We start from the raw sequence: 21,332 nt of genomic DNA on the forward strand, positions 1-21,332 counted from the left end.
GGCAATTAGCCAAATTGTATGCACTCAAAGCCCTTCTCCTGAAAATACAAGCTGTCGAGGACAGCAGGATGCTGTTTTATTTGTCCAACGGCCCATACACTGACTCTGAATACAGAGAGCGGCTCGGATGGGGCCCCGGGGGCTCAGACGCGACCGAGGACGGCCGTACCCTCCGGTGACAGCCCCAAACCGAAGCAGGCGTGGTGGAGAATACAAATACTGTAGCCGCGGTCTGAAACCATCTGAGACTCCCTGAAATTTCACTATTTGACATTACATAGCATATGATACCCAGAAAAATCTGGTAATCCTACGAACAATGCTGATCTCCCCTTTAGGGCCTATCCGGGGATGAGAGAGTGCTCGGCCATGTTGACTAAAACAAGTTCCATCTACATTAAAGCCCCTTGGCACCAGAGAGGTTTGAGAAGTAAACGCTTAACCAAAGCACTGGGCAATCCAAAGCCATGCTGCGGAACCCCGTGGGCCGCTTCGGATCAGACCCCGTTATCTAATCGCCCCCCCCCGCCTGCAATTCTTTGTTCATCAGGCTATGTAGAGTGCTTTCATTTCTCCAAGTGCAATCGCATAATGACAGTGATGACTGTGGTATTTGTTAGGTGCTTACTATGTGCCAGGAACTGGACTAAGCACTGGGATAGATACAAAATGATTGGGTTGTACTAAGCGCTCATAGGCGAAACTCACGACAAGGTGTCGTCTTTGAAAACGGACATCCACATAAACAATAATGCAAAATATATTTGCAGGGCCTTCCTCTGGGAACTTTAAAGGAAAACAAAAAGTACTCCAGTTACACGAGTGATCATATTTTTATCTTCACAAGAATCCGGTGAAGCAGGGAGAGAGAGGGATTATCTCCTTTAATAAGGGTGGGGAAACCTAGGACCAGAATGATTGAATGACTTGCCCAAGGTCATACAGCAGCCCAGCTGGGGGTACCAAGTCTAAAAACCAGGTCTCCAGACTCCCACCCCATGCTCTTTCTGCCAGACCACACGCCTGCAATCCTCGGGGAGTACAAGGAAATTCTGACGGATGGCAGGGGACCCCGGATTCAATATGGAGCATGAGATGGGCCAGGGGATAGTTTTCACCTTGGAGAGACCTAAACAGCAGCTAATAGTATCTGGGAGAAACGGACATTGCTTAGGGGTTCGCCCACCTCCCCACGCATTCCCAAGTCCAGGCTCACGTCCTTCACCTTAATATGAAAAAGCTTCAGGATTCCGCAAACAGACACCATGCTCCTTGCTCCCCTGGGAACCCTGAACCACATGCACATTACCCATCGGAGAGTACACCGTGAGCCCCACGTAGGACAGAGATTGTGTCCAACCTGATTAACTTGTATCTACCCAGCACGTACACTGACATATAACAGTGCTTAACAAGTACCATAATTTAAATCTACATATATATGAGATCCATCCAGGTGTATTCTCCCAAAGTAGCATAGTACTTTGCCATCGGCAGGCACTCGAGAAATGCAACCAACTGATCAATCTTAATCATTTAAGATTAATCACTTAATCGTTCTGGTCCTAAGTTTCCCCACCCCTATTAAGGGAGATAATCTCTATCTCCCTACTTCATTGGACTGTTGTGAAGATGAAACTATGACCACTCGTGTAACTGGAGTACTTTCCTTCTTCCTTTAAAGTTCCCAGAGGAAAGTCCCGCAAACTTCGTATTTTGTATTATTGTTTATGTGGATGTCCAAACAGCCTTTCCTGAGCTCTTACTACATGTACTCAGCACTTGGGCGAGTACAATCCAAGAGAATCAGCAAACCCGATCCCCACCCATAGCGAGTTTACATTCTAGATGGATTGATCTGTGGATGTTGATGCAAATGAACACGGGGACTCTCTAACCTGGGAATGCATTGACGTCGATGACGGCGTGCTGCCCAGTCTGGTTGTTGATGATGATGTCGATCCCAAACAGCGACACCCCTAACGCCTGCCGCAGGGCCTTGGAGATCTCCCGGATGACGTCGTCGGACGGTCTCTCAAACACCCCTTCTATTTTGTCCAGCTACAAAAAAAAAGGAACACAAGGCTCCTGAGAACAGGCTTACAGTTAACGCTATGGCACAATACGGAGATTCCCACTTTAGCTACATCCTTTAGCTCTGAAGGATTCTGGGAGGGAGAGTTAAATTCCTAAGATTCCTTCACGTCCTCCATTGCTTGCCCTCAACTTTCCCTTCAACTGGCTCTGTGACAGAGGGAACATTCACAAAGTGAAAGGAGGATGGACAAAAACCCCTTGAATGCCACAGGATACTGCGGAGGAGTATCTGTGATTCACCGTCCAATGTCAGAGGCCCCAGTGGTAGATCAGCTGTGAGGAGGAGCAGTGTAGCCTAGTGGAAAGAACATGGGCCTGGGTGTCAGAGGACCTGAGTTCTAAACCCAGCTCTGCCACTTGTCTGCTGTGTGACCACAGGCAAGTTGCTTAATTGCTCTGTGCCTCAATCTCCTCTGTAAAATGGGGATTCGATATTTGTTAATAATAATTATGGCATTCGTTGAGTGCTTATTATGTGCCAAACACTGATTTAAGCACTATGGTGGATAAGAGGTAATCAGGTTAGATTCAGTCTCTGTCCCACATGGGGCTCGCAATCTTAATCCCCATTTTACAGATGAGGTAACTGAGGTACAGAGAAGTGACTTTCTTAAGTGACTAGGCCATGCTGCTTCTCATGCTGTACTCCCTTCTATTTAGAATGTGAGCCCCCCCCACTTCACCTCCCCTCAGCTAAGCCCCCTTTCCCCTCTTCCCCCTGCTCCTCCCCCTCTACCTTCCCCTCCCCTCAGCACTGTGCTCATTTGTATCTATTCTTATTACCCTATTTATTTTGTTAATGAGGTGTACATCCCCTTGATTCTATTTATCGTGATTAAGTTGTCTTGTTTTTGTCCGTCTGTCTCCCCTGATTAGACTGTAAGCCCGTCAATGGGCAGGGATGGTCTCTATCTGTTGCCGAATTGTACATTCCAAGTGCTTAGTACAGTGCTCTGCACATAGTAAGCGCTCAATAAATACTATTGAATGAATGAATGAATGTGGGACAGGGTCTATGTCTGACCTTGGGATCTTGAATGTATGCCAGAGCCTAATACAGTGCTTGGCACCCAGAAAGGACTTAATGAGTACCACAATTATTATCAACAGTCTATAGGAGCTACTGGGACAGGAACATTTAAACAGCTCTACTGACGACAAAAGCCTTCAGGGGACTTGAGTCAAATATCTGGTCCTTATCCTGCCATGTTAAATCTCTACTTCCCAATGACTTTCTCAAATGCCAGACAAAATCTTCCTTTCTTCTTTCAATGAGAGACACATGCCAGCCACCCCCTAAGCCGCCCATATGCCGCATTTCATCATACTTGACGGCTCAGTCAGCTCTTCTTTTGGGCCATTCTTGCCAATATGAAGGTCAAACTCTCATTTCTCATTCAGCCTAGCTGGACCTCAGAAGTTTGGCATTAAACAGAAAACCCAGAGGTGTGGTCACCACTTACGTACCAGATTTATAAGGCACTGTAATCCCTTGTAAGGCCAACTAGCACTTTCCACACTTCAGCTAATTAATCTTCACAAATCCTCTCTGAGGCTTGCGTACTGTCCTAATGCAGATGCCCAACCCAGGACAAAACACAGAGAACTCCACTGAATCAGAGTCGTTAGAGAACGCTCACCCCATCAGCCTAAATTACTCCTGATCAGGATCTGGCATGAAAACTGTTCATAGCGGAGAAGGGGAAGAAGGATGGGGAAGCCACCTCTTTGTCACAATGAAAATCTGTTTAGGGGCATCTAAACTGGTCATAAGATGCACTCGTAATTGGTAGCTAATTCATCGTGAGCATGACTGTAAGCTCACTGTGGGCATGGAATGTGTCTATTTATTGTTATATTATGGCCTCTCAAGTGCTTAGGACAGCACTCTGCATACAGCAGGTGCTCAATGAAAATGACTTAATGAAGAGCAACTGGCCCGCTGTACAGGAAAGTTGGTAGCATCTGATTAATTAGCCAGGGACCACCCATGAAGGATTACTTGTGTATAGAATTGGCTAAAACAGCGGGGGATTTGTAGGGAACATCCCCCTGGTGACCACCCCATCTCCCTGTCAGTGAGTTGTAGTTGGGCAACAAGAACATGACCTAGTGGAAAGAGCATGTACCTTAGAATCAGAGGCCCGGATTCTAATCCTGACTTCTCCGCTTGCTGGGCTGTGTGACTCTGGGAAAATAACTGCTCTTTGCCTCAGTTTCCTGATCTGTAAAATGGGGATTCAATACCTCTTCTCCCTCCTACTTAGACTGTTAGCCCCAAGTAGGACGAAGATTGAATCCAACTGATTATCTTGTATCTACTCCAGCACTTAGTACAATGCTTGGCACAAAGGCAGTGCTTAATGAGCAACATAAAAATAACTATTAGAAGCAGCATGGCTTAGTGGATAAAGCACAGGCCTGGGAATCACCTCTTGTCTCTTCCCGCTTCAGCCTATACTTCACTCCGCTGCCCGGATTATCTTTCTGCAGAAGTGGGCATGTCACTCCCCTCCTCAAAACCTCCAGTGGTTGCATATCAACCTTCACATGAAGCAAAAACTCCTCATTCTTGGTTTCAAAGCTCTCCATCACCTTGCCCACTCTTACCTCATCTCCCTTCTCTCCTTCTAAAGCCCACCCTGCACATTCCGCTCCTTTGCCGCTAACCTTCTCACAGTGCCTCGTTCTCGCCTGTCCTGCCATCAACCCCTGGCCCACATCCTACCACTGACCTGGAATGCCCGCTCTCCTCACGCCCACCAAACTAACTCTCTTCCCCTCTTTAAAGCCCTACTGAGAGCTGACCTCCTCCAGGAGGCCTTCCCAGACTGAGCCCTCCTTTTCCCTCTACCTCTCCTCCCCTCCCTATTGCTCCTACTCCCTCCCCCTGCTCTATCCCCTTCCTCTTCCCACAGCACTTGTGCATATTTGTATATATTATTTCTCTTTATTTTATTAATGATGCGTATATGTCTGTGATTCTATTTATCTCTTTTGATGGTACTGATGCCTGATTACTTGTTTTGTTTTGCTGTATGAATTCCCCTTTTAGTCTTTGAGCCTGTTGCTGGGCAGGGATTGTCTCAATCTGTTGGCGAATTGTACATTCCAAGCACTTAATTCAGTGCTCTGCACACAGTACGTGCTCAAATGAATGAATGACCTGGGTTCTAATCCTACTTCTGCTACATGTCTGCTGTGTGACCCTGGGCAAGTCACTTACCCTCTCTGTGCCTCAGTTACCCCCTGCGTAAAATGGGGATAAGAGTGTGAGCCCCATCTGGGTCAGGGACTGTGTCCAACCTGATTAACTTGTATTTACCCCAGTGTTTAGAACTGTGCTTGGCAAACAGTAAGCGCTTTAACAAGTACCATAATTATTACCATTAAGAACAAGCAGAGTGATATACCCTGAGGAAAGCTGAATGTTGTTGACCTGGATCAACTTTAACTTCGTAAACTCAACTTGCTCATCCAAGTATTTGCCGCTGTTAAGCTTTACAGTTGCCTCTCTGAGAAATGGTAAGAGTTAACTGTATTTCTCTTTCTTAGTTTAAGCATTGTGGGTAAATATGCTGGATCTCAGAATAGCTGGCCAATTCAGAAGAGGTAATAGATTTTTAAAAAATTTTAAAGAAAAAAACCCAACAGATCACACTCACAACTCAGGGTCTCAGCCTAACTCTATGCTCTGTTGAGAAATCATAAATAGATTATAAAAACTTGGGGCCAGAAATAAACCAAATGGAAATTCAATGGGCTAAATCTGGCCATGTCACTATGGAAAATAAGGGTTCTGGAGGAAAGCAAATTCAAAGCTAGTCAGCAATGTGACACTTGATTAAAAAAAAAATACAAAAAAACCAGACGGCTGTGCTCCTGATGAAGCTGGAGTTAAGGCAAGGTCACCTTACCATATGCATGCCTTGGTAATGTCTATACACACACGCCAAACTGTTTCTTCTGGTATTGCGACCACATTCGTAAGCACCGTCAGAAAGAGTTTCATGATTGCACTATTGTGTTCGACCCAAATGTGTAGGGAAAATGTATCACATGGAAGAATCGGGGTAAGTACAGCTCTGCACATAGTAAGTGCTTCAATAAATACTATTACTATATCATATGTAAGCCACAAAGTCAGTTTTACATTGCACTCAGTGATGGTCTAACCCTTACTTGAGAACACTGGGGGCAATCCTAGGCCACATAATCAATCAATCAATCAATTTGTATTTATTGAGAACTTACTCTGGGCAGAGGACTATACTAAGTGCTTGCAAGAGTACAGTTCAATGTGGCCTAGTGGAAAGAGTATGGGCCTGGGAGTCAGAGGACCTGTGTTCTAATTCCAGCTCTGCCACTTGGTTGCTGTGTGACCTTGGGCAAATCACTTCACTTCTCTGTGCATCAGTTACCTCATCTGTAAAATGGGGATTAAGAATGTGAGGCCCATGCAGGGACATGGATTCAGTCCAACCTAATTAGTTTGTGTCTACCCCAACACTTAGTACAGTACCTGGGCACAGGTAAGTACTTAACAAATTCCATTTTAAAAAAAAGCACTTGGGAGAGTACAATACAATAGATTTGGCAGACATGCTCCCTGTCTAGTCCCAGCTTCAACTACCATATATGTGGATGACTCCCAAGTCTCCATCTTCAGCCTGACTTCTCTCCTTTTCTGCAAATCTTGCATTTCCTCCTGTCTTCAGGACATCTCTATTTGGATTTCCTGCTGACACTTCAAACTTAACATGTCCAACAAAGAATTCCTCATTTTCCCTCCCTAATCTTGTCTTTCCCATTGCTGTAGAGAACACTACTCTCCTCGCTGTCTCACAAAATTTAAAATTTAAACCTTGGCTTTATCTTTGACTCAGTTCTCTCATTCAACCCACATAGTCAATCTGTTACCAAATCCTAAAACTGGCCCTTTCCTTTCCATCCAAACTGCTCCGAAGCTGATCCAAGCACTGATCATATCCCGCTTTGACTACTGCATTAGTCTCCTTGCTGACCTCTTGGCCTCCTGTCTCTCCCCACTCAAGTCCATACTTTGCTCTGTTGTCCAGATCATTTTTCTTGAGAAAAAACATTCACTCAACATCTCTTCAATCCTCAAGAATCTCCAGTGGTTGCTCATCCAACTCCACATCAAAAAGAAACTCCAACGGACATCAAGGCAATCAACTCGCCCCCACCTACCTTACCTTGCTGATTTCCTACTACAACCCAGCCCAAAACTTTGCTCCTCTAATGCCAATTTACCTTGATCTCATCTAGCTCACCGCCGACCTCTTGACCATGTCCTCCCTGTGGCCTGGAATTCCCTCCTCCTTCATATATGACAGACCACCACTGTCCCCTCCTTCAAAGTCTTATTACAATCACATCTCCTCCATGAGGCCTTCCCAGCTGAAGCTCTCATTTCCCCTCCACATCACTCCCCCTCCCTTCCACATCACTATGCATGTGGCTCTGTGCCTTTTAAGCACTCGATGTCTATCCCTCCCTCAGCCCCTCAGCACTTACATACATATCCATAACTTATTTTCATGTCTGTCTCCCGCTCTAGAATGTAAGCTCCTTGTGGACAGGGAATGTGTCTACCAATACTGTTATACTGAGCTTCCCAAGTGTTTAGTGCAATGCCACTGATCAGCTGACTGAGGGACATGAGAAATTGAGAAGTTATTCAAAGGACAGCCATGAGGATGATTACAGGTTGACCACTAAGAACCATTAAGAAAGTCAGAGGGAAAAATAATTATTTTGCCTTGAGAAGGTTGAGGGCTAAATTACTAATGGTCTAGAAACCTGGGGAGAGCCTGACTAGTTGTTCTCCACCTACCCTGAGACGGAGCTTAAGGAAATGGGGTTAAAACTCCAGCGTCAACTATTTAGATTAGAGCTAATGGTGGCTTTTTAATAGGATAGATCAGAAAGGAGCTTGGCTACTCTTTCCCTGTGTGTCTTTACAAAACAAGATGGCTTCTCATTGGCCTGTGCTGACTGAGAATGACCTTACAAAAAGACGGGGGCGGGGGGGGGGGGGGGGGTGGACCATAAGATGCCTCTAGCCCCTTCCAATCCTAGTAAGCTCCATTTCTCTCATTCTCAGCTGTAGTTTGAACCTCTGTGTTAATAGGACCATTATCAGCAGAGTTCACACAGTCAAGGTGCGCAGGGGCAGGGTCCATGTTCCACCGGAAGCTCAAGTGCCACCACCAGTCATAGGTTCCCGGGAGGAGGGAGTGGGGCAGGGCGGGATTGAGGAAACAGACAAAGGTTCATAGTCCCAGTTGCAACTGGCTAACTTGCTGCCTGGAGGGCTAGTGGAGAACAAGGAAAAATATGATCCTGCAGAGATGAAACAGGTTTTGATAACTTGCCCCAGAACCTAGTCCGGCTAAAGGAAAGAATAGATTATTCACTAAGGAAAGAAAGGGTAATTCAGACAGGAAAAAAAAAAGCCCACTGCAAAAGGGAAACCAGATCAGAAAGCAGTTCCCATCTGACTCATTCCTGGGAAAATAACTTAGTGTCGTCTGGTAGAAATAACGTAAGCGGTTTGTATTCCTTCCCAGGGTAGACAGGATTTCTTCAGGGGAATGCTTGTTTGGAGTGCTGACATAGCCCAGGGAGGGTTGTTCTAAAAGCTTTTAGGCAGAAAACCTAAAGCAAATCATAAAGACCAATCTGATTCGGAACTGCTCCCCCAAGTAGCCGATATCTTCAGTCTGCAGACCATCGGCGATAATCTAGACTTTAGCCAGGAATGCAAATAATCTGAAAAATATTCACACTTACAAAGTATTCCACACTAAGGGCAAAAAATCGCAGGTGGTACTTACTGCTGTCAACACTGAAGACGACTCTGGCTTTGACACATTATGGCTGTTGAAAAATATTGATTCTCTGTCTGAAATGGGAAAAGAAAAGGTGCCCGAGTTAAACACGCATAGTCAGTTTTGGAAATTGAATTTGAACGTGAATCAAATGTGAACCTAAGGCACGGATCCCGGGTCAGAACAATGGCCCATCTTACTCGGGAATCTTGTCATTGACACCAACGACTGCCCGAAGGCCTACGCTTTCTTTCACTAATCCACGAATTTATGGCATGCTTGCCACGATTTCACTTTTGTCGAGCCTTCTCACTATCCCTCCATCATCTCTAAGTTTTCAGGCTAAATTTGGTTAGCCGACGCTAGAGGGCAATACCGTCCAGGCAAACTGCCACCTAATTAGCAAACTGCCCCCTCATTCTGTTGCCCTCGGAGGGGTTTGAACAAAGTAATTGGCCACCTATCCAAAAAGCGTACAAAGCTGCCGGAAACTCAATCCACCTCAAAATCCCGCCTAATAATCATCTCATTTACAGCATTTTCTTCCCACGTAACAAAGACCCGCTAAAGAGCTCGGCCCGCAAGACTGGCGGGCTACACCGAATGCTTGAAGGATGTTTTCCTATTTGGGGCCTTTTATTCCTTAAGTCTTTTAGGAAACACAATATGGGACTGTCAGTCAGCGTTTGTGTTCCCATATACACGCACGCATGCTTGCATTAATTTTCTGGCTTTCCTTCCTGCCAGCTCAGAAATCCCACCAAGCACTTCTTTCCCCTTGGGCTGGGGAAAACCATTCCTCGGGGTCCATTTGGCATTCAGACCAAACTTTTTTAGGGCAGATGGACACATTCTTTTCCTAAACTAGCAGAGTGTCCTGGCCCCTTTGCGGGATTAGTATTCTAACCCAGTGCAAATCCAAACTTAATGCGGGCAGATGCCTCTTTGGCTAACTTGGAAAAATGAAGATCTGCAGACACACAAACATCTTTCAGCACTACCCCGCCATCTGGTTTCATTGGAAGGTGACCCAGGGCAGGAGCCCTGGAGGGAGATGCCCCATCTCCTTGGGAGGCTGAAGGAGACATCAGCCTGCAGTGTATCTCTGCGGCAGGGAGGCAGCCTGGCCGAGCGGACAGATCACGGTCCAGGGAGTCAGAAGCGGCTCTGCCATTGTCTGCTGTGTGACCTTGGGCAAGGTACTTCGCTTCTCTGTACCTCAGTTACCTCATCTGTAAAATGGGGATTAAGACGCCTCTAGACTGTAAACTCTTTGTGGGTTGGGAATGTGTCTGTTTATTGTTATATTGTACTCTCCCAAGGGCTGCCCAAGTACAGTGCTCTGCACACATAGTAAAAGCTCGGTAAATATCACTGACTGACTGCGAGCTCGATATGGGACATGGACTGTGTTCAACCTGACCTGTATCTCCCCCAGCACTTAGTACAGTGCCTGCCACAGAGTAAGCAAGCACTTACCAAATACCATTAAAGCAAACAAAAAAACAGAGGTTTGTTTGGTGGCAAAGTGGCAGGGCATCTGGGTGCAGATAGAGTTGTCACAGGACTCTACAGACCAGGGGGCCGACTGGGGGTGGAGGCTTCCTAGACAGAGGAGTAGTCAAATCCACAAAGGAGGTGGAGGAAGAGTTCCTATCTATCCCTCATCACCCGAGGAGAAGGCAAGATTCGGCGCTGAAGCCGAAGAGTTGCACAAGGTGAGCCTTCCCGGACCGGATCGCTTGGGGCAGGGCAGGGCCACGAGGAGGCCTGGGGGAAGCGGTCTGAGGCGATCGGAGCCCTCGAATCTCAACCCTGGCTCTTCTCCTGCACTTGGTGCTCCAAAGTCAGCACTGCTAACGTCTGATCTCTTGAATACCCGCCTGCCCGAGTCAGACCTGGTTAATTCGTTTCCTGGAACTCCCAGAGGAGGGCACAGGGCCAGAGCTGTGGCTGCTTTGCAGTCCTGAGTGTGGGAGTGTTGGGGTGAAACATTAACCTCCGTCCCAATCATCTGCACAGATACCCCAAGGTGAGAAGCTTGGGAGAAAAATAGTGAGAGAAAAGGTCCTTTCAATCAGCAAAACCACCTGAAAGATTGAAGCCCCCTTCTCATGCCTGTCAAAATGATCATTTGCTTTTCTGGAGCCTCTAACATCATCAGCACAGCCCATCGGCATCGCCCCAGACCGCTTGCCCAATTGTCCATTGCAAAAGTAGGGGTGCAGCTGACATCAGGATCCCCATTTTTACTACGGCTTTCCTTGAGAGCAGCTGATAGCCAATTCAATAATAAAAGAGCCACCATTTGAATTTGAGTCGGCCCGCAAAAGCCGCAAGTCTTTTTTTCCAACATTATCAAATGGTTCCTCACAATTCTCCCAGGAGGATGTGTGGAAAAGGGAACCCCGACCCCTAAGTTTCCGAATAAGAAAACAGAGGCACAGAGAAGTCAAGGATCTTGCTCACAGTCACTCAACATGCTAACGGGGGGAGCCAGAAATCCAGGGAGATCTCTCGACTCTTGAACTCTGACGCTTTACCCCTACACATCATGTTGTTTTGCTCAGGTGGGAGGAGGATTCGGGCCTTATTTCTGCTTTTATGAACCAACCCATCTGTCAGGGGAAACACGATAGAGGTGATGAAGGTTCACTTAGGATAGTTGAGGTGCTATCACTCTCTAAAAGAACTCTGTTTCTAGCTGGGACAGGTCCAATATCCAACTCTGCTTCTGAGTTCGTAAGATTCCACTTAGGGTAAAATGTGTGCTTCTGTGTGTGCACATGTGTGCACACACACATGTACACACTCTCTCATGCTTGGCTGCCTCCTAGTACAGGAACATACACACAATAGACACAAATATTTGTTGGGAGTGATCAGTATCAATGATATTTACTGACAGGTATATTTACTGATAGCTACTGTGGGCACAGCCCAGTACTAGGTGCCTGGGGAACTCAGAAGTCAGAAAAGTCATAATCCTTGTCCTCACGTAGTTTACAGTCAAATGGGGGAGACAGGGGACACAAACAGAGGTATACATCTTGACTGAGCATAAGAGAACAGATATGAATGATAAATGCAAGAAAACCAGTAAATGGCACAAGCGCTGAGGTGGCTGATGGGATGGCATGACCTGGCAGTTGGGGGGATTAATCAAACACCTTCTGGAGGCAATGTTAGGAAGCTCTGAAGGAAGCGAGGGGCTTGGCAGCCTGGGGGGAAAATGGACAATCCAGGTAGGAGGAAGAAGATGCTACAAAAATTTGCACATTTAGAAAATGAGACATTTAGGGTTCTAATGGCTTTTAATAACATCACCCTTATCTTATATTAAATATCTGAGGAACTGCTTTATAACACTAATAGCTATGGGTAGACATGAAAGCAGTCATATGAACAGACATATGGATCTTGGTGGAAATGGCCAGGTACATGAAAGAACACCCTCCTGACCCATCTCAGAGCCTCATACAATAAATGAGAAGCAGCGTTCTAATCCCGGCTCCGCCACTTGTCTGCTGTGTGTTCTTGGGCAAGTCACTTCACTTCTCTGTGCCTCAGTTGACTCACCTACAAAATAGGGCTTAAGACTGTGAGGTCTAAGAGGGACAGAAACTGTGTCCAACCCAATTATCGGGTATTCACCCTAGTGCTTAGTACAGTGCCTGGCACATAGTAAGCACTTAACAAAGATCAAAAAATAAAACAAACCTGCCTGGGGGGGCAGCATCTTGGAAAACAAGCTTGAGCAGGGTCATAAATTGGGCCCAGGTGATTCTGACTGCTGGTTTACCTGCAGCTGTAAACTCTGGGCAGGAAATGAGCTTATCTGGCTCCAAATCAGGACTTACCAAGTTCTAGTTCAAGCACTAGTTACAGGGACAGAAGATACCAGCTGCTAGCATGAGCTCCTATATAATAAATACAGAAGCACTGTGACCTAGTGGATAGAGCACAGGCCCAGGAATCTCAGAGCCTGGGTTCGAATCCCTGCTCTACCACTTATCTGCTGTGTGATTTTGGGTAATCCACTTCACTTCCGTGTCTCAGTTACCTCATGTGTAAAATGGGGATTAAGACTGTGAGTCCCACGTGGGACACAGACTGTATCCAACCTGATTAGCGTGTCTCTACCCCAGTGTTTAGTATAGTGCCTGGCACATACTAAGTGCTTAGCAAATACCACATAAAAATGGATGAGGCAGACTTCACCGAACCTCAGATGCCATCCTTGTAGGGATGTCCACAGCATCGTGTTTGAAAACAAAGGATAGCTAGGCAATTTTTATGGAACAAATTTGGTAGCACTTTGTGGCGAACCCAGGATGAAGATTTTGAGAAAGAGGCCTGAAACCACCACTCTAGGGATAGAGGATGTAGGACTTAAAAAAAAGCTCCAACCCTACAGCCCCGTGAAATATGGTATATTAAATGCAGAAGAGGAATGCTCCTCTACGTTGTAGAGACATCATGCATGGTAAACTCCACTTCTGGCAAGAATTACCTAAGCGATGAACAGCTTAGGGGTATCTGAGGGGCTGATGAACAGCTGAGGGGCACCCAGTTGCACGTCATTTAAAAGAAACAGAGCAAGGTAAAGCTAGCAACAGGAAGTTCCAAAATGAAAGAATCCAGAGGTATTTTTTTTAAACATATCCAACTGAGAAATATGACAAATGTACCATAGGTATTTAAAATGCTGGCTACGGAAATTTTCCTTATGCACAGTGACACAAAAGATAACTTCCAACTGGTCAGACTGGTAGATTTCACAGACACAGGGACTCCAGGAACCCAGCATAAACATGCTCTAGAGCAGGTGCTTTTTATCTTCAAATCCTTCTCCTCTTCCCGGAAAAAAACAGAGAAGAAAATGCGACTCATCGACAGATGGTTTGAGTTACCCCGATTACTTAAAAGCCCATTCCACATAAGCACTTTTAAGGCACAAGTCTGGATTTGATGCATCTGGTTACCTGATGTTCCCGCGGAGAAGTTCTTTAACGACGGTCTTTGCACCACGGTGTAAGATTCTCCTACCACAAAAACCTTATACAGGACGGCGTTGTGGTTGATGAAGCTCTGAATCACACAGGGAGGCTTGATGGCACCCAGGCCCTCCTGGTTGAAAATGATGGCCATCTAGAAATATCAGAAGATCAAATGACCCAATCAGCCTTGTGGATGACAAACGACAGACCTCTGCAGTCACAACTTGTTGCGCCAGTGTGAGTGGCCAATGACCTTTCTGGAATTACTTAAATTGGCCTATAGTCATCTACCATCTTGCTGCTAAATTCCTCCCACCTCAGTGTCTGAAAAATAGGTTTTCCATGGTGGCCACTATTTGGAGTTCTCTATGCTGCAGGCTTATTGTGGACAGGGAAGGGGTCTACCAACTCTGTTGTAATGTGCTCTCCTAAGAGCTTAGGACAGTTTTCTACCCACACTACGAGTTCAATAAATACTATAAATAGAAGTGTCCCAAGGCTTTCCAATTAACCTGACTGCATTAGGGCTAGGTGGGAGTCTCCACCTGTAACCGCCTTCACTGACAAATAAAACAAAGGACATTTTATCTCCCTTTCAATTGAGCAATGTATAAAAGGGTTCTTCAGCACGGGGTTTTGGGCCTTAGTACTGCCATAAAGGGGCGATGGGATCCTAGACCCTTGCTCAGCTACGCTGGTCTGGGCTAAACAGGGTCCTGGAATAAGTGTAGCAGACAGGGACTAATTCTTCATCTTCCCCTCTGCCAGGCAGAAAACATATATCTTTGTAAAATATGTGCCCTCCCTACAAAACTCCACTAAAACCTCATCTCTTCTGTGAAGCCAATCTAGACGAACCCTTACTGATCGGTGTTCATCTACGCACTTGGAGCTGTACCCTTTAAGGCACTTGGTATTCAGCCCCTCCTCGGCCCCGCAGCATTTATGTTCATAGCTACGCATTATTTATATTAATGTCTGTCACCCCCTCTAGACAGCACTCATGAACAAAACTATAAATTATTTGTTTGTAGTAATGTCTACCTTCCCCTCTAGATTATAAACTCAATGTGGGCAGGGAATATGTCTACCAACTCCGTTGTGTTGTACTCTCCCAGCGCTCCATACACAGTAACCACTCAATAAGTACCACTGATCACTCGAGCTCCCGCAGTATATAGGTAGACATGGTGTCTCCATCAGTTTTATGTTTAATTGCCTCTCTGTGAGTTTGTTCTCTCTCCCTCTCTCTCTCCCTCTGTATTTTCCCATTACACTTTGTTCCCTTTATTCAAATTTTAAGTTAAATAATGGATCATCCAGTGATTTCTCCTCTGTAGTGACTCCAGTACTTTCTCCATTCCCTGTTGCTTTTTATAATAAACCTTAGATTTTTAATAACTCCTTCACCCATCCAAGACTTTACCCCATCAGCCAATCTCTCCAGCCATCTAATCATTGTCCTCATACCCCCAACTGAACAAATTTTACTCAGTAGCCCCAGGAGTCATAATAATAGTGGTATTTGTTAAATGCTTACCATATGCCAAGCATTATAGTAAACACTCAGGAGGATACAAGGTAATCAGCTGGGGCCTAAATTAAGAGGTAAAACAGGTGTAATCCCTATTTTGCAGATGAGGAAATTGAGGCACAAAAAAGTGACTTGCCCAAGGTCACAGCAATGAAGTGGCAAAGTTAGAATTGGAACCCAGGTCCCCCAACTCCCAGACCCATACTCTTTTCACTAGGCCAGGCAGCTGCTTATTTCCAGAGTTATTTGAGGAAATCTAAACAGGGGGGATGTTCAGGTCTCTCCTCATAGGCCCAATTGAGTTTGAATGCGCTTTTCAGTGCTTGGAACAGTGTTTGGCACATAGTAAGTACTTAAATACCATCATTATTATTTTCTCCACTGGTTTTGCCTTCAATTTATAACATTTTTTTCCCCTTCTCCTCTCCCATTCCCAAGGAAGTTTGTGAATTCCTCCATGTCGTGAAAAATAATCCCTTCAAACCCTGTTCCCTCAGAGGCAATCCACATGTTTGTTTATCCTCAGCTTTCAGTGCTGACAGATGATCACTCTGCCCACCTTCAAAGCCTTATTGACAGCACATCTCCTCCAAGAGGCCTTTCCCGACTAGGCCCTGATTTCCTCTTCTACCACTACCTGCCGCGTCACCCTCACACTTGGATTTGCACCTTTTATGCTCCACAACAGTTGTGAACACATCCGTAAAGTGTTTATTTATATTAATGTCTATCTCCCCCTCTAGACTGTAAGATCATTTTCTTTTATTTGTTTTTAATGGTATTTTTTAAGTATTTACTGCCTGCTAGGCACTGTACTAAATGCTAGGGTAGATACAAAGTTGGACACAGTCCATATCTCATATGGGACTCACAATCTCAATCCTCACTGTATAGATCCGGTAACTGAGGCTCAGAGAAGTAATTTGCCCAAGGTCACAGAGTAGACAAATGGCAGATCCTGGATTAGAAACAAAGTCCTTGCTCTTTCCACTAGGCCACGCTGCTTCTCGCTGTATGCAGAAAACGTGACTACTAACTGCTATATTGTATTCTCAAGCGCTTAGTATAGTGCTCAATATATTTCAAGCATTCAATAAATTTGATTGATAGATTGATTAAAGGCTGATCTCTGGGGTTATTGAGGTAGGTAATACCCCTTCCACAATCAGGAGAAGTCCATATAAATGTAGAAGACTCACAGAAGAGAGAGTGATGAAATTGGTTGATGACACCCAGCTAGCTACTGTGACCTGTCTATTTCTGCACTAAAGAAGTAGGTCAGTGGCCTTGCCAAATCTAACTGTTCCCCCTCTAGTCTGTAAACTCACTGTGGGCAGGAAACATGACTACCAACTCAGTTATAGTGTATTCTCCCAAGTGCTTAGTACAGTGTTCTGCCCACAGTAAGTGCTCAAAAAATACCACTGATTGAATCAACTATTCACCAAAAGTTAGTAAAGAAACAATACAAATGACAAACTTCCTTGCATCCACTACACTATTTCAAGTAATCAAGCCATAGTATTTAATGAGCACCTACGTGCAGAGCTCTGTACTTTTTGGAATGGTACAACAGGCTAGATACGATCCCTCCCTTTAGGAGTTTACAATTTGGCAGGGGAGAGACACTAAAGAAGTAATAAAATATTACTCCAGCCTGCGTAATCTTCCTACTCATGCCTCCCCACTCCTCTAAGCCTCCGATGGTTGCCCCATCCTTTCCACATCAAGCAGACACTCCTGGCCAGGGCCGCTAAGGCACTGGGGAAACAGTGTGGCTCAGTGGAAAGAGCACAGGCTTGGGAGTCAGAGCTCATGAGTTCGAATCCCGGGTCCGCCACTTGTCAGCTGTGTGACTGTGGGCAAGTCACTTCACTTCTCTGGGCCTCAGTTCCCTCATCTGTAAAATGGGGATGAAAGACTGTGAGCCTCATGTGGGACAATCTGATGACCCCAGTGCTTAGAACAGTGCTCTGCACAGAGTAAGCGCTTAACAAATACCAACTCAATCAGCTCTCTCCCAACTACTTCACCCTGCTCCTCTCTAACTTCACCCCAGGTTGTAAATGCTGTTCTTCTCAAGCCACCCACTCACAGTGCCTTGTTCTCACCTTTTGCCCACGCCATCCCTTCAGCCTGAAACTCCCATCCCCTTCACACCTGGCTGACCAAGGCTCTTCTGAAATCACACCTCTTCTGGGAAGCCTTTCCTGATTAATCCTGATATCCCACTCTATCCTCCCCTTAATTGCCACTCCAACATTTCCATGACAGAGAATGTGTCTATCAACTGTTATACTAGTCTCCCAAACACTAAGTAAAGTGTTCTGTACATTTGCTCATTAAATACGATTGATGGACTGACTGATCTAAGCACTTGGTACTCATCTCTCCTCTCTAACCCTCCCTCCCCTATAATACTTCTGAACATATCTTTATACTGTACTGCTTTCCCTACTTATTTATTTTACTGTTGTCTCCCCCAGTGAAATTTTAAACTCTATCATGGCAGAGATCATGCCTAGTCATTCTTTTGCTGCTAAAAGAGAAGCAGGATGGTGTAGTAGATAGAGCATGGGTCTGGGAGTCAGAAGGTCATGGGTTCTAATCCTGATTTGAAGGGCTCTGAAGATGCGATTTACAGACTTTTCTTAAAAAGAGTCAATATCCATTGCTCTCACTCCTACTATTTCCTACATTCTCAACCAAAGTTCCATGTGCAGGAGGAGGCAAGCCAAAATCACCTCCACTTTACAGATAAAGAAACTGAAGCACAGATGAATGTTGTGATTAACTCCAAGGTCGACTGAGGCAGAGCCAGGACTAATGATAACAATAATAATTATGGTATTTGTTAAGCGCTTACTATGTGCCAAGCACTGTTCTAAGCATTGGGGTAAATAATAATAATAATGTTGGTATTTGTTAAGCGCTTATTATGTGCAGAGCACTGTTCTAAGCGCTGGGGTAGACACAGGGGAATCAGGTTGTCCCACGTGGGGCTCACAGTCTTAATCCCCATTTTACAGATGAGGTAACTGAAGCACAGAGAAGTTGAGTGATTTCCTCAAGGTCACACAGCAGGCAAGTGGTGGCGCTGGGATTAGAATCCACATCCCTTGACTCCCCAGCCCATGCTCTTGCCACTAGACCAGGCTGCTTCCCAACTAGAATTCAGGTCTCCTGACTCACAGCTCCTGGCCCTTTCCATTAGGTTTTGCTGCTTCTCCCAACAAGCATTAGGGAAAACATGTATATCCTTCCACATTAAAAGATCTCTAGTACATTGTGTAACTCATGTAGTCAGCAGTCCTGGATGCTGGGTACCCCACCCTAACTGCTCTGTTTTTTCCAGACTAATATGAACATTGGAGCACTTATGAGTCCCCTGCCACCTTGACTTTAAGTAGCAGATGGCCTTGTCACAGAGTCATCTGGGCTTCTGTTTTAAATCACGGGGCATTGGGTAGAAAGGAAAGAGGAGGGCAGGGGCCAAGTCCTGTAAAAGTGTCCAAAAAGACCGATCGGGGCACGGGATCATGCAAGGAAGACAAGCAGCAGAACAAGAGAGATTAATCTAAAAAACGTCTGGAAACTCTCAGGGTGACATAAAATCCGACTCCTGAAAGACTCCACTCTGGGCAGGTCTTTCTCAGTCGTTCATTCATTCAGTCGTATTTATTGAGTGCTTACTGTGTGCAAAGTACTGTACTAAGCACTTGGGATAATAATAGTAATGATAATACTTGTAAAGTACTTACTATATGCCAAGCACCTTTCTAAGCTCTGGGGTAATCAGGTCAGACACAGTCTTTGTCCCACAAGGGGCTCGCACTCTTATCCTCATTTTACAGGTGAGGTAACTGAGGCACAGAGAAGTGAAGTGGCTCAATGGAGGACACCCTGATTCCCCTGTGTCTACCCCAGAGCTTAGAACAGTGCTCTGCACATAGTAAGTGCTTAAATACCAACATTATTATTATTATTAAAGAGCCCACGCTTGGGAGTCAGAGGTCATGAGTTCAAATCCCGGCTCAGCTGCTTGTCCGCTGTGTGACTTTGGGCACGTCACTTCACTTCTCTGGGCCTCGGTTACCTCATCTGTAAAATGGGGATGAAGACTGTGAGCCCCACGAGGGACAACCTGATCACCTTGTATCCTCTCCAGCGCTTAGAACAGTGCTTTGCACACAGTAAGCGTTTAATAAATGCCATCACTATTATTATTAAGGTCACGCAGCAGACACGAGGCAGAGCCGGAATTAGAACCCAGGTCCGGGAGACTCCCAAACCTGTGCTCTATCTACTAGGCCACACTGAGAGTACAATATGACACTAAACCGATAGAGACAAGGCACCTCCGTTCCTATTAGCTGAGGCAGGAGGAGCCAGAGGGGGCAGTGGCTGGTGCCAGTCCCAGCCGCTGGAGACAGGTCTGACAGTGACTCTGCGGCCATCCATCTTAACTGCACCCATCGCAGGATCCAGACCTCTGCCATATCGGGAAAGGTAAATGGAATCTCTGGTTGAGGTTAAGTAGCTTCTTCCCCGCAAGTCATAGAACAGGACAGTGGCAGCCTGTAATTGGGCCTCAGAGGCATTAGCTGGCAATTGCTCATTAAAGCTGGAGAGGGGACATTATGTGCTGCTGCTGGCATCACCCAAACACATGCCTCACACTTCTGGCAATTAAGTGAGCCACTTAGAAGCCAAGATCAAAGGCATTAAAACATAATCCTAGCCATCAGCCCATCTCCCTCCCCTCTATTTGACTTTATATCATTTTTTAGGCCTGGGTCTCGGTTACCTTCGCTAGGATGAACAAAACCTTTGAGAGGAAAGCGCTGTTCCCTCTCAAGATGAAAGTACAGTAGGGCCTGGTTTACAGCAACCATTGGGTGTAATTAGGATGATAGATAATCTGAATTAATCAGCAACACATTTACATGGGTTTTAATGATATAGGGGCTGAATTAAACCCAACAACCTACAGTTCCTCCATAGAGGTGTTAGGAGATCTGGGGATTGGATGCTTGCAAAAAAGCAGCCCAGATTGGCTCAGCAGTGGAAACAGAGACCAGGTGAGGATCTGAAGAAAAGCTCTGGGTCCTCGGCTGGATAAATCAATCTTGCTATGTTTTGCAAGCATCGAACCCACTCTGAGGCAGCTTCTGAGAGCCCGAGGGGATTTTCCAGCAAGTCTCAGAACCGCCTGTCCTAAGAGAAACAAAAGGGATCAGGATTACTCAGCCATCCAGATAATTAGGGTTCCCCTCTATAAGAAACAAGGTCAGGACAAGCTGTGAAATGCTGAAACGAGTCTACGAAACGTGGGCGGTTGATCATTTTCTGCACTCCAAGGATTGCAAAGCAATTGACAGCAGAATCTCCAGTATCAGAGAAGCTGAGTGGTCTAGTAGGAACAGCATAGGCCTGAGAGTCTGATGACCTGGATTCCTATCCCAGCTTTGCCACTTGTCTGCGTGTGACCTGGGACTAGTCACTTCATTTCTCTGTGCCTCAGTTCCCTCATCGGCAAAATGGGGATTCATAATTCATAATTCAGCCTCCTACTTAGGCTGTGAGCCTCATGTGGGTCCTGATTATCTTTTATCTACTCCAGCACTTAGTAGAGTGCTTCAATCAATCAATCATATCTACTGAGCACTTACTGTGTGCAGAGCATTGTACTAAGCACGTGGGAGAGTACAATATAACAGAGTTGGTAGACACATTCCTTGCCCACAATGAGCTCATAGTCTAGAGAGGGAGACAGACAATATGAATAAAGAAATTACAGATATAGACATAAGTTCTATGGGGTCGAGGGAAGGGTGACTAAAGGTG

At 45.6% G+C, this 21,332-nt stretch overlaps 1 protein-coding gene across 3 annotated transcripts in view; it reads right to left on the reverse strand.

Moving 5' to 3' along the window:
* ITPK1 (inositol-tetrakisphosphate 1-kinase) overlaps positions 1 to 21,332 on the reverse strand; it is a 276,858-nt gene that overhangs the window by 19,401 nt on the left and 236,125 nt on the right. For all 3 annotated transcript variants that reach the window (XM_029059802.2, XM_029059809.2, XM_029059816.2), the window contains 3 exons: positions 13,937 to 14,102; positions 8,958 to 9,025; positions 1,899 to 2,061 (listed from right to left, as the gene is read on the reverse strand). In XM_029059802.2, the coding sequence (XP_028915635.1) occupies positions 1,899 to 2,061; positions 8,958 to 9,025; positions 13,937 to 14,102 (397 nt within the window). The remainder of the gene's footprint in view (positions 1 to 1,898; positions 2,062 to 8,957; positions 9,026 to 13,936; positions 14,103 to 21,332) is intronic.

The sequence above is a fragment of the Ornithorhynchus anatinus genome, chromosome 1 (genome assembly GCF_004115215.2).
Source record: "Ornithorhynchus anatinus isolate Pmale09 chromosome 1, mOrnAna1.pri.v4, whole genome shotgun sequence".
NCBI classification, from domain to species: domain Eukaryota; kingdom Metazoa; phylum Chordata; class Mammalia; order Monotremata; family Ornithorhynchidae; genus Ornithorhynchus; species Ornithorhynchus anatinus.